The sequence below is a fragment of the Myodes glareolus genome, chromosome X (assembly GCF_982192425.1).
Source record: "Myodes glareolus chromosome X, mMyoGla1.1, whole genome shotgun sequence".
Taxonomy (NCBI): domain Eukaryota; kingdom Metazoa; phylum Chordata; class Mammalia; order Rodentia; family Cricetidae; genus Myodes; species Myodes glareolus.
The window spans coordinates 141,643,829-141,656,733 of NC_142053.1; the positions used below are offsets into that span (position 1 = coordinate 141,643,829).

Below are 12,905 nucleotides of genomic sequence, written 5' to 3' on the forward strand. Positions count from 1 at the left end.
TTCTTAAAGTTGAATGATTGGAAGCTTATTACATAACAAAAATGATTACACATTTACCAGAATAATGAAGATAATTCAATCTTGCTTCCCATTTGTTTCTAGTTTGTTTCTCTTTTGGAAACAGGCAAGTAACATAAAGTATGAATATAGATTATTTAGGGTAAAGTCTTCTTTCAGCTACTACTCTAACCCACTGACAACTTCTTTACCCCAGCATTACTTGTTTCTTAGTCTATTTTTGCAGAGGTGTGTTGTGTATTTACAAGTTATTTAACTTAAACCTGTGGTCCAAAAATATTAAGTGAAAATTTTCAGGAATAAATCCATGATAACTTTTAAATTATAGCATTCTAGTAGCATAGTGAAATCCTTATCTATACAGCCAGTGACATCAATTATCTCATTGTCCAATGTGTTCAGCCTGTTAATGCTAATTGGCCCCAGTCACTTAGTAGCCATCTCATTTATCAAAACAACTGTTTTAGTATCATGATTCTGGCATTAATAATAACCCTAAACCACAAAAATAATGATGCCAACATGCGTAGAATAACAAAGAGAAGACACACAAGCTTTCTCTATGCGAGCAGGTAAAAGTTCTTTATTTAATAAGAGAAAAATAGCCAAAATAATCCTATGCTTAGGTAGCTAAGGTCGGTGGTAAAGATTGCATTCTTACCTGAAGTTGTGAATGAAGAAACATTTATACTAATTTTACTGTCACACCTAATACTGCACAAGCTATCTTCACAGTGTGCAGTGGTGTTAGGACTGAAAAGGCATTAAATTGTAAGTTTAGCTTTTCTATGGTTTTTAGTAATCCACTAGGGGTCTTAAAAATGAACAGCTCCTATTTCTTTATATAGATACTACACTATTGCTTAGTTGAGCACTAGTTTTAGACATTCAGAATGTCTTCAAACTTTTCCTGTTCTAGTCAATGTTTTTTGGAGCATTTTATCTTATAAACTTGCAGTGTTTTCGTCACGAACACTAAAAGTTACTGTGTTAGTAAAATTTCATGTCCATCTCTTACAAAGATCACATTATAATAAACCATATTCAGATGAATGCTCAGTTCTACTTTGGTTTCTTGAACTTTTTTAAAAAAAACTTTTAAGATTGAATTAGGTTATTGTTGATCAGAAATCAGTGTCCAACCTGATAGTGGTTCTGAGTTTTTCTAATTAGTTCAGATAAAGGTTTCACAGATTTGTTAGCTTGCTTATTAGATATGTCTTTAATTATATTCTCCCTTTTTTTTCCCCCCTAGCACTTGGAACAGCTTCGTGCAAATAGAAATAATTTAAACCCAGCACAGAAACTAATGCTGGAACAGCTGGAAAGTCAGTTTGTCTTAATGCAGCAACACCAAGTGTGTATAGCATTTTCCCTCTAAAATTTGATAAAATTTTATGTACTTTTATTGACTACAGCATCATTTCAGAATTCACCCATACTTATGTCTACTTATATTTGGTAGAATTTTGTGGTCTGTGCTTCTTAAAATTCTAGGAAAAGGAGTTTTTAAGAAAAGAACATCTACTGATTTAATTTTAAGCTTTTTATATTATTTAATTCCATGGTATTTTATTTATGTTCTTTAGTACTAAAGAAATATACTAAAATATACTAAACCTAGTTTAGGTTTTATATGTCTTCCTTAGATTTTTGTTGTTGTTGTTGTTAATTTTTTTCATTTATTTTATAATTTGTGTTCTTTAGAGGATCTGTCATACTATAGATTCTTTGTCTTTATTATTATTGTTGTTGTTTACTTGAGATTGAACCCAGGGCCTTGTACATGTTAAAGGAGCCACCACTACGGCTAAGCCTCCTGTGTCCTTTGTCCCCTTCCCCCCAAAACATATAGATAAGGTCCAAGTTGCCTGAGTTGACCTTGAAGTTTGGATCCTTTTGCCTCCGCCTTTTAAATAGCTGGGCTTTTAGGCCTGCTCCACTAAACCCACCTTAGAATAAAAATCTGATGTTCCTTGTAAGAAGTATGAATTTCAGAATTTTCCATAGATTTCAGCTGCCCCCCCCTTTTTTTGTCATTACTAACAAGTTGTTTCCGTAACATGAAACATTTCTGCTTTTTCTAGGAAGCTTACATATAGTTTTTTGTTTTTGAAGTTGATGGTTTTTAACCTAGAGAAATGAACTGTTGAGATCAGATCAGAGCCTATGATTATTCCATCTTTACATTCTGAGTCTCTCCCCTCTGGACTATACAGACTGTATTTATTTGCTTTTCATTTGTTCCCTGCAGATGAGACAAACAGGAGTTGCACAGGTACGGCCTACTGGAATTCCTAATGGGCCAACAGTTGACTCATCACTGCCTACAAACTCAGTCTCTGGCCAACAGTCACAGCTTGCTCTGACCAGAATGCCTAGCGTCTCTCAGTCTGTAGTCCGTCCTACCTGTCCTGGGCAGTCTTTGGCCAATGGACCCTTTTCTGCAGGCCATGTTCCCTGTAGCACATCAAGAACACTGGGAAGTACAGACACTATTTTGATAGGCAATAATCACATAACAGGAAGTGGAAGTAATGGAAACGTGCCTTACCTGCAGCGAAACGTACCCACTCTACCTCATAACCGCACAAACCTGACCAGCAGCACAGAGGAGCCGTGGAAAAACCAACTATCTAACTCCACTCAGGTAATAGAAAGACTAATTGCTTTCATTGACTTCTCATATAATAATTTGTCTTTATTTGGTTTGTGCATGTTAAGTGTTTGAGGAACTATTTTTATATGAATTTATTTAGTTCTACACTGTTGTTGCTGTGTTTCAATTCATTTTATATGTATATATTTTCTTGGTAACATTTCCAGAGATGGAAATAATTGGAAAATTTACTAATGAAGAAGAAAATAAATTGCATAACCTCCCAATCCACTTCTAATTTATAGTTGCCTCATAAACAAAATGCCTATTTTTGTAGTAGTAGATAGTGATCAACATCTGGGTATAGAAAGAATGAGTATGAGAAGAGAATAAAATGACAAAATGGAGTATGAGAAAGAAAGTCTAATTTTAAGCTATCTTGATAAGCAAGAAGAATAATTGAGACTGGATAAGATTACAAAGGGTGGTAAGTGATTGAGAAAAGAATTCAAGATTGAACCATAATTTGTAATTTGCCAGACAGGAAAGTGGAGAACTGTCAAGACTAGAATAAAGGATTGAGCTGTAAGGTATTGGGCATTGAGGAGAATGTGAGCCATATCTTATATTTCAAGAAGGGATTGATTAAAATATGTATCATAAAGGACGTTAAATTCGTCTTAGTCAGTGAAGATGCATTGTGACCATGGCAATTTTTACAAAAGAAAGCATTTATTTGGGACTTGCTTACAGTTTCAGAGTCCATTATCCTTATGGTAGGGAGCATGGCAGCACACAGATAGACATGGTAGCTGAGAAGAGTTCTACATCTAGATCTGAAGGCAGCAAGGAGAGAGAGAGGTGCTGAGTCTGGCTTGTGTTCTTGAAACCTCAAAGCTCACCCTCAGTGGCACACTTTCTCCAACAAGGCCACACCTACCCCAGCAAGGCTTCACTTCCTAATCCTTTTACTCTTTTAAATTTTGTCATACCTTGGTGACTAATTTTGAATTTATGAGCCTATGGAGGCCATTCTTATTCAAACCACCACATACCAGTAAGGTATGTCATTTGAGGTGACATTCCTGGAGTTGGGAAATTAATAAATACAACCAAAATCCATACCATAACCTGTGTTATGATTTCCCTCTGCTTCTTCTTTCTAGTAGCCTGGTGCTAAGGGTGATGTTTATTTGTTGCAGTTTTAAAGAATAGAATAAAAATAAGCAAATACTCTGTTATACCAGATGAGTTACAAAATCTGACTCTATGCAGAGATGATTTGGAAACTTTTGAATAGGAGTAATTTCAGTGGATTGTTGTAGATCAAACCTAATTATGTGAAAAGGTTAAAGGGCAGATAGAACTGGAGGTGGCAGATATGAATAGTTCCCACAGGACATTTACAATCATGTAGGTTATGCACATAAGGGAGGGGGTAGCTAAAGGAGAAATAGAATTCAGATTTTGGTTTTGTTCATATTTTAAATTAAAATGCAAAACAGCAGTGAAAGCTAATGGGAAACATCGGTAGAGAGATTGACAAAATAGAGGAAAGAATTGTTAGATGAGAGGGTATGTTTGGGAATTTGGTATCTTTAAACATTAAAAGATTGTTAAGGATAACGTGAGACTTCTTTTAAAATGCTTAAAGTATAATTGGCAGTTACATAAATTGGAGCATTTGTTATGAAGTATAGTTCTCTTATTTTTCTTCTCTACATCTCAGGCTTGCTCAATTGCTGAAATTTTCAAAAATACTCAATCTTATTTTAGAAATCTGATAAACATTAAAATAAAACAGGAAATTCTGATTGTGGTGACTCATGCCTCTCTAATCCTAACCTGAAATCCAGGAAGCTGGTGTAGGAGGAACTCAAGTTCAGGATATCCTTGCCTATGATATAGCCGTCCTCTGTCCCGGGAAACATATACTTGACCTGATCCCAATTATTTTGCAGTTCAAAAGACTTCTGTATGTCACTGAATGGCAGGGTGTCCCAATCTCTCATGCTTAGTGCCTGTAGGAACCTTACAGTATAGTTGTAATGAAGAAAACTGTAAAAATGTTGAATTAATTCCAGGTCAAAAGTTTCCCTCTTGGATTTGCTTTATAATACTGCAGCTGGAGAACTTTTGCCTCTGTTGTTAGTATGATAGATTCTAATTAGGCAAGCTTTTAAAAATTCATTATATAAACATTTTCTGAATTTGTAACTTAAAATGCCTTGATGTACAGAGAGATGATTAAATATTTTTTGTCACATTTGCATTTTATAATAGTGTATTTATTGAGAAGCCTCTCACAAATATTAAATGGAATTTTGATTCACCTAAGACTTTCTTGGATAGTTTAGTTATTGAAATACTTGTAACTTTTTTAATGAGAGTTTTCCCATATAACTTAAAGATTTCAACCTTTTTGTTTGGTTTGCTTTTTTGTTAGATATCATGTATTCAGCTTAGGCTGGCCTCCAGCTATCTAGGGATGACTGAACACTTGTTCGTCCTGTGTCTCCCTCCTGTGTACTGAGAACTAAAAATGTTGACTTCCACACTCAGCTCTGTAACTTTAGTTACTTACTTGATAATCTAATTGTTACTTTAGTTACTTACTTGATAATCTAATTATACTCTTCCATATACTGAACTATATTCAACTTGTAATGTTTACTGGGTTTTGTTTTGTGTTTTGGTAAAGTTCTTTAATACAAACATCACATTTTCATTTTTTTAAACTGATTTCAGGGTTATGGTTGCTTATTTTTACTAGGGATTAAATTTATTGTTTAATGTATCAATAGTCAGCTAATTTTTATTCCTTGATGGCTTGTTATTGCCAGGTTAAATGTCACCTGTCAAAAAAGCTCTCAACTCTGCTATTAAAGTCATTCTCAACTCACAATATAGTTCTAATTTCTTTGTTTAGTTACTAGGGATGTAAGATGAAATATGTACTTATAATTGAATGAGTCCCACACATACTGTTTTATCTGAAATTATAACAATTTTGAAACTATGAAATTATTGGTTCCCAATTCCAGTGTTAATCGTGTGGCTGAAAAATTAGCATTTCCATTTAATTCTTTTGTCAGGAAAATAAAGTGAAAATTGTGATACTGGGGGCAATTTTCAGGTAAAAATTAGACATGTTAATCTCATTTATCTTATAAGATAAAAATTCCACTAGATGTATTAAGTGATCTTCTTCTGTATTTAATACTTTTATTAACTCTAGTATACTACCCTGGCAGATATTTTCCAAAGGGTTTAACAAAGTTGATGAAAATTGCAGCTTATCTCTAATTGGCTTAGACATGATTTTTTTTTTTTAAAAAAAAAAAGAATATATAGGTTGACTGAGCAAAAAAACTTTAATAGTGTCTTTTAACTATTTTAGTAGCTTTGTTCTAGAGGATAGGTGCTTTAACATTAGTTGCATTAGAGAGGACTATATTTACAGTAACTTTAAAGCCAAAATAAATTTACTTTCTATAGAATTAATCTCTTAATAGATAGATCACAGACCCATTAGTTGGTTTGTCATATTTCTAGTTTAATTATTAATGATATTATGTCTGTCTATGTTTGATCTTAGGAATGAAAGTACATGTTTTAAAACTTAAGTTAGCATTCCTAGTGCTTTCTGTAAACTAATGTATGCCATACTAATTAGGGAAATTCTTTTCGCTAACTCTAAGTACTTTTTTGATAACTTTAGGAACTGTGTCAAATTATACAGATAATTTTTCTTAGTGACTTTTACCTATAATACTTAGAATTCTGTGTATGCTCTGAGTTTAACATAAGATTTAAACCGTCTATTTTTCTTTTTAGGGGCTTCACAAAGGTCAGAGTTCACATTTGGCAGGTCCTAATGATGAACGACCTCTCTCTTCCACTGGGCCTTCCCAGCATCTCCAGGCAGCTGGCTCTGGTATTCAGAATCAGAATGGAAATCCCACCCTGCCTAGCAATTCAGTAACACAGGGGGCTGCTCTCAATCACCTCTCCTCTCACACTGCTACCTCAGGTGGACAACAAGGCATTACTTTAACCAAAGAGAGCAAGCCTTCAGGAAACACATTGACCGTGCCTGAAACAAGCAGGCATACTGGAGAGACACCTAATAGCACTGCCAGTGTTGAGGGACTTCCTAATCATGTCCATCAGGTGGTGGCAGATGCTGTTTGCAGTCCTAGCCATGGACATTCTAAGTCACCAGGTTTACTAAGTTCAGACAATCCTCAGCTCTCTGCCTTGTTGATGGGAAAAGCTAATAACAATGTGGGTCCTGGAACCTGTGACAAAGTCAATAACATCCACCCTACTATCCATACAAAGACTGATAATTCTGTTGCCTCTTCACCATCTTCAGCCATTTCCACAGCAACACCTTCTCCTAAATCCACCGAGCAGACAACCACAAACAGTGTTACCAGCCTTAACAGCCCTCACAGTGGGCTGCACACAATTAATGGAGAAGGAATGGAAGAATCTCAGAGCCCCATTAAAACAGATCTGCTTCTAGTTAGCCACAAACCTAGTCCTCAGATCATACCATCAATGTCTGTGTCCATATATCCCAGCTCAGCAGAAGTTCTGAAAGCTTGCAGGTTAGTGTGGGAAAGTTAATCACAGGGTGAAAATGTTTGACAATTTACCTGATCAAGATCTGGGAAATAAAAGATAGTGTTGTAATCAGTCATCCAAAGTAAAAGTTTGGAAGGTTGGTAATGTTTGAATGAAACTTTTGTAACTTAATCTGAGAGGGTGTGTCTGAATGTGTCAGTAATGTGTGCTATTACTGCCCTCTGCTGGTTACTACAGTTGCTGGCTTCAGTGTTATTGTCTGCTCTGGGGATGGAAACAAGACTCAAATGACATTTGACTAAAAAACAAGGCCTTGAAGAGCCTATTGTTTATTTTAGTTTTGAACAGAGTCCATTAAATGTTAGACTAGGGATAGACTTGAGCAATCAAGGTTAGTTTCTGGTTTACACTTCATATGACTTTAGAAGTTTTAAAGGAAATAGGAAGAAGTAAGGGACAATAGAGATATAGGACAGCCTGCTAGCCATTCATGAAAGGAAAAACATATTCATGTTAGTTTTGGAAGGCTAAACCTTCAAACTTAGGGGAAAATTAGTCTCCTAAAAGGGGAAAACATCATCATCATCAAAGGATCAGTCTGATTGGCTAGCACCATCTTTCTGTAGTATTTGGAGACAGAGATTCTTAATGGTCTTTTCATTGTGCATGGCACGTTTAAGTTTTCTTCTTGACTTGTATTTGTCATCCCCTGTGTATAAATAAATCTTGAATGTTAACACTGTTTGGAATAATCACAAGCAGGAATTCTGCATACTTTTCTAATACATTAAATTTTAAGTTGAGGCAGCGATGTAGGTTTTTAAAGGGTCTTCATTTGGTTGCGAGTTTAAGCAAACAACAGAAAATACGCATTCTGTAAATAGAAAATATAAGCATTGAGTCTGTTGACATTGACCACTTAATATAACAATTTTATTTTAAAATTTGAAACTATTCCCATTTAACTGCCAGTACTAGTGTGTCTTGTTTATTATCTAAAAGTGTCATCTTTTCTGCTGTTTAGATTGTTTTATTATACTGTATCCTGGATCTACCATTAAGTGTTTATCACTAGTGAATTGTTTTTATAAAATTGAATTTTATTTTATAGAATTTGTTGCTTATGGGTAACTTAAGGGGAAGAATTAGTTTAAAGTAAATTTGCTACTTATTGGTAACTTATTGGGAAGAATTTAGTTTAAAATAAATTTTAATTAATCTTAATTTATCACTTTAATTGTGACACTGGAACTTTAATATACTAAAGTTTTTTAAAATATTTGAGTTGAAGTGTTTAAATGTCTTCTGGCCTGTGTTTTATTATGCATTGATTGTCATTTTCTGTCAATTTTTTAACTATCAGGTAGTTACTTTTGCACTGATAAGTTTAAGCAGAAACTATGTCTATTTCTTATTATTTTCTTTGTTTAGGCCACTTTGCTGGTATTATTTTCCTGAGTGGCCTACAACATGACAACTACTCTCACTAATCTTAAATGTTTTTAATGGGGAGGCAGGGGTAGGGGAGACATGAGCAGGCTCTCTCTAGCCTTGAACTCTCTCTGAAGACCAGGATGCCTTGCCTCTGCCATCTAAGTGCTGGAATTAAAGGTGTGCTTCACCACACTTGACCAGTCCTAACTTAATGCGATTTTTTGGTTGTTGTTATTTTTTTAACACATTAGATCTCTAAATTTAAAAAAAATAAAATAAATCATGTAGTAGGGTTCCTGAACATCTAAAATTTGTTTTGGTGGTTTGTATGTGTGTGTGTGTGTGTGTGTGTGTGTGTGTGTGTGTGCTTTTTTTTTTTTTTTTTTAGAAATTTTGAATTTAGAGGTATTAGTCTTTTTGTCTACAAGTTACTATCATTCACTTCAACATTGGACCCCTCTAAGTGTCCAGTTCAGTAGCCATAGCTGATTCTGGAGACACAGTACCTTGATTCCATTCCAGTATGCTTACCTTCTGTCTGCCTCTCTCTTGACTGATCTGCTCTCTGCCCTCCTTTTCTAGTTCTCTTTCTACTCTGCTAAAGCAGGGGCTTGTCCACTCTCTCGAGACACTCAGGACATTTTTTTTAACTACAGTAACAAAATAAAAATAGGGAGAAACCGAGATGTCATTTAAAGGGGCGATTCTGGAACTATGTTATGGCCCACAAGTTATGAGCAATGTGAAAGAGCAGTTTTTGTTAATAAAATTTTATGCTCTGAGGTACCTAGTTGATTGTATTTTTTTTAGTGTGTTAAGGATGATGCTCTTTTATCTTATTTTTTGTTGCTGATGGAGTCATTAGGACATTCACTTGAGTATATTCTAATAGTTTTGTATTAAACTTAATTTATAAAAAACAATTTTGCCTCATTATAGATACGTTGTGTTGTAAGTAGCTAGATACACAAAAACACTGGGCTATTTCAACCAATCTTGGCATGAATTTGTTAAATGATGAGCTAGGAATTCACATCTTTAAGTTGAAGATCAATCTTCTGAAACTTAAGGAAAAGAAATCTTGTTTACAAGTAAGGGGGTGTTTGATAGTAGCCTGTACTGGCTGGCATAAGGCTCCCAGAAAGTCACACAGGCATGGCATTAAGAGACCTGGGATCTATGGTTTAGGAGCTTTTTAGAGAAGATTGGAAGAATATTTGGTTTACTCACAGAACACTTTACCATAATTTCTCTACTAAGTATGGTTGTTCCAAAATGGGAGAAAACTATTTAAAATGATGTGTTTTTTGAATCTTCTCTGTCGCCATCTTATTTCATAACTTTGCTTTCCATTTTTCTGTCCACTTTGGATTATTAAGATGAAATTTCATTATATCTGGCTTAAGGTATTCTAAAGCAGTGTTCAGAAGATGACGTGAATACCTGGTATCTAAGTATCTATTAAGATTGTTTAGTGTAGTTAAGTAGGAAATGTTTATAGTCTCTTATGACTGTATGCATCTGTTTTAGAGAAATTTCTGTCTGTTTCAGACTTCCTTTTAATAGGCAGATAATTTTTGAAGCACAGTAAGAAACTATTAATATGACCTATTGGGACTTTTTCTTGGTTGCGCTAATGTATTAACCTTGAATGGGAAAGATTCTGATGATAGAAAGGCAATTACAACTTATTCTTGTATTTAGATAAAGAAATCACAAACAAAATAAGGAATGTTTTCTATGCTCCACATGTGCCTTTATTTTACTTCAGTGCAAGATATAGTAATCAAATTAAGTATTTGCAGAAATAATTTTTCTTGTTGTTCCCACTGGATCCAAAATTCATGGATTTATAAAAATGCCTATTCATTTCATTAGAAGTTAGTTCAGAAATTTTTTGCCCTCTATGTAAATGTAAAGCTGATTTTTTTCCTCTTTTCTGTTATTTTTAAAGGAATCTAGGTAAAAATGGCCTGTCTAACAGTAGCATTTTGTTGGATAAATGTCCGCCTCCAAGACCGCCATCTTCACCATACCCTCCCTTGCCAAAGGACAAGTTGAATCCACCTACTCCTAGTATTTATGTGAGTCTGAATTGACTGACTAGATTTCAGCCAAACCAATGTTTACTTCTAATTGTCTCTTGTAAAAATCTTTTAGGTCATCATGGATACTCTTTAGTAAATATTACAAATTATTAACAGCAGTGTGAATATTAAGCAACAACATAAAAGATGTATTGAAAAAGATTTTATGCTATTTCGTAAATACCTGCTCAGCTATTAACTATGATTATATTAGAAAATTTGGTTTCTTGCTTTGTTTTGTTTGTTGTTGTTTTGCAGTGCTAGAAACTAAACCCAGGGCTTTGCATATTCTGGTCAAGTACTCTATAATGTTGCTACTATGTACCCATCTTTCCTCTCTGACTATAGGCTGGACTAGAATAAGTGGGAAACACTTTCTCTGCCTTAATTTTGAGCAGTATTAAGCCAAAGCTACTTGGAATTAGTTAGCTTATTTTTTTTTATAAACTGGGTTTTAAGTCTACTAATTGTTGGACCTTGGCATTCATTCTGTTTCATATATATGCTAAAAAAAATACCTTCAAATTAAACAAAGCAAAAAAAGTAGACATTTTAAGAATGTCATTGGAGCTGGAAAGATGGCTCAGCAATTAAGAGCACTTGTTAATCTTCCAGAAGGCCCAGGTTCCGTCACCTATACCCACATGATGTTTCAACCATCCTTAACTCACAGGAGATCTGATACCCTCTTCTGACCTCCATGGTACCAGTCATTCACGTGGTATCTATATACACAGGCAAAATACTCATATACATGAAATAAAAATTGATTTTTAAAACCAGCATGCCTAGATTTAAAAAATATGTGATAATAGGTAGATATGTGTCACCAAAAATCTTTGTAAACTATTTATCATATTTAAAACTATCACATTTTTCATAGATCCTTTCTCTCGCTCTCTCTCCTTTTGTTTGCTTGTTGTTTTTTGGTGTTTTTGTTTGTTTTTCAAGACAGGTTTTCACTTTAACAGCCCTGGCTCCCTGGCAGCCCCAGAACTAGCTCTGTAGACCAGGCTGGCCTAGAACTCACAGAGATGTGCCTGCCTCTGCCTCCTGAGTGCTAAAATTAAAGGTGTGAGCCACCACTTCCAGCTATAAAAGCAATTCTTAATTGTGTTTTTCACAAATAAGTCCTGCTGCTACTGTATTGTCTTCCTACTACCTTCCCATGTGAAAGAAAAAAAATTAAATACACAAAGTTATAGTGATATAGTTTAAATGGCCATACATCTGTGAAAATGATTCTTGAATATGTTTGAGAAATTTTGATTTCTTCCTCTTGACTTTTTAAGCATATGACAAAATTCACCATCTCTGCCCTAACTGAGTTAAGTAGTGTTATAAACACACTCATGTTGTTTTTATAACCTCTCTTGAGAATTTATTTTCTGGCCAAAATGTCTAACCATGGAACATCTCTTTTCCCCATTTCCTTAAGTCCTGGCTGTCACAATTCTGTTTTCATGCATTTCACTACTGTATATAATGGAACCACAATTTTTTCTATGACTAACTTAATTTATCATGCCCTCAAGGTTAATCCACATGACAGGATAATTGATCAATTAACTTGGGTAGTGGTGCTAGTGTTAGTGTGTTGACATACTAATGCAACTATTGTACCACCAAACTCTGTCTCCTCTCTGTAATTGTTTCATTTATTGCCTGGTTTCCTCCTGCTAGCGATGAATCCTAGGCTTTTTAAGTAGTCTACCATTGAGCTTCATATTCTATCCTTTAGCAAGCTTCCAATCTTGCCTGATAATTTATTTACCTAAGTAACGTTACATCAAGAATGTATGGAATCATACAGAATCTCTTTAAGATTCATTTTTATTTTTAATTATGTGAATGGAAGATTAAGTGAGTGTAGGTGATTACATGTAAGTGTAGGTGTTCCCAGGAGCTGGAGTTACAGGTGAGCCATAGGTCTGGGAATCAAGGTCAGGTCATTCTTCTGCAAGAGCAATAAGTGCTCATAATGACTGAGCCATCTCTCCAAGCAAAAACGATTTTATTTTTGGTCAAAGGGGCTCACTCTATCATTCTAACTGATCTCGAACTTAGAGATAGACCTACTTCTGACTCCTGGGTACGGGGATTGAAGATGACTGCCATCACTCTCAGCTTCTGTATAGGATCTTTTAACTCTTACGTTTTTGTTTTTCAGTAGA

At 34.7% G+C, this 12,905-nt stretch overlaps 1 protein-coding gene across 28 annotated transcripts in view; it reads left to right on the forward strand.

The window, feature by feature from the left end:
* Window positions 1-12,905, forward strand: part of Kdm6a (lysine demethylase 6A) — a 140,613-nt gene that overhangs the window by 98,566 nt on the left and 29,142 nt on the right. For 19 of the 28 annotated variants that reach the window (XM_087902971.1, XM_087902977.1, XM_087902975.1 and 16 more), the window contains 4 exons: window positions 1,274-1,375; window positions 2,273-2,668; window positions 6,455-7,233; window positions 10,599-10,728. In XM_087902971.1, coding sequence (XP_087759097.1) covers window positions 1,274-1,375; window positions 2,273-2,668; window positions 6,455-7,233; window positions 10,599-10,728 — 1,407 coding nt within the window. The remainder of the gene's footprint in view (window positions 1-1,273; window positions 1,376-2,272; window positions 2,669-6,454; window positions 7,234-10,598; window positions 10,729-12,905) is intronic. The other 9 variants (XM_087902973.1, XM_087902983.1, XM_087902990.1 and 6 more) reach the window with 1 other exon arrangement.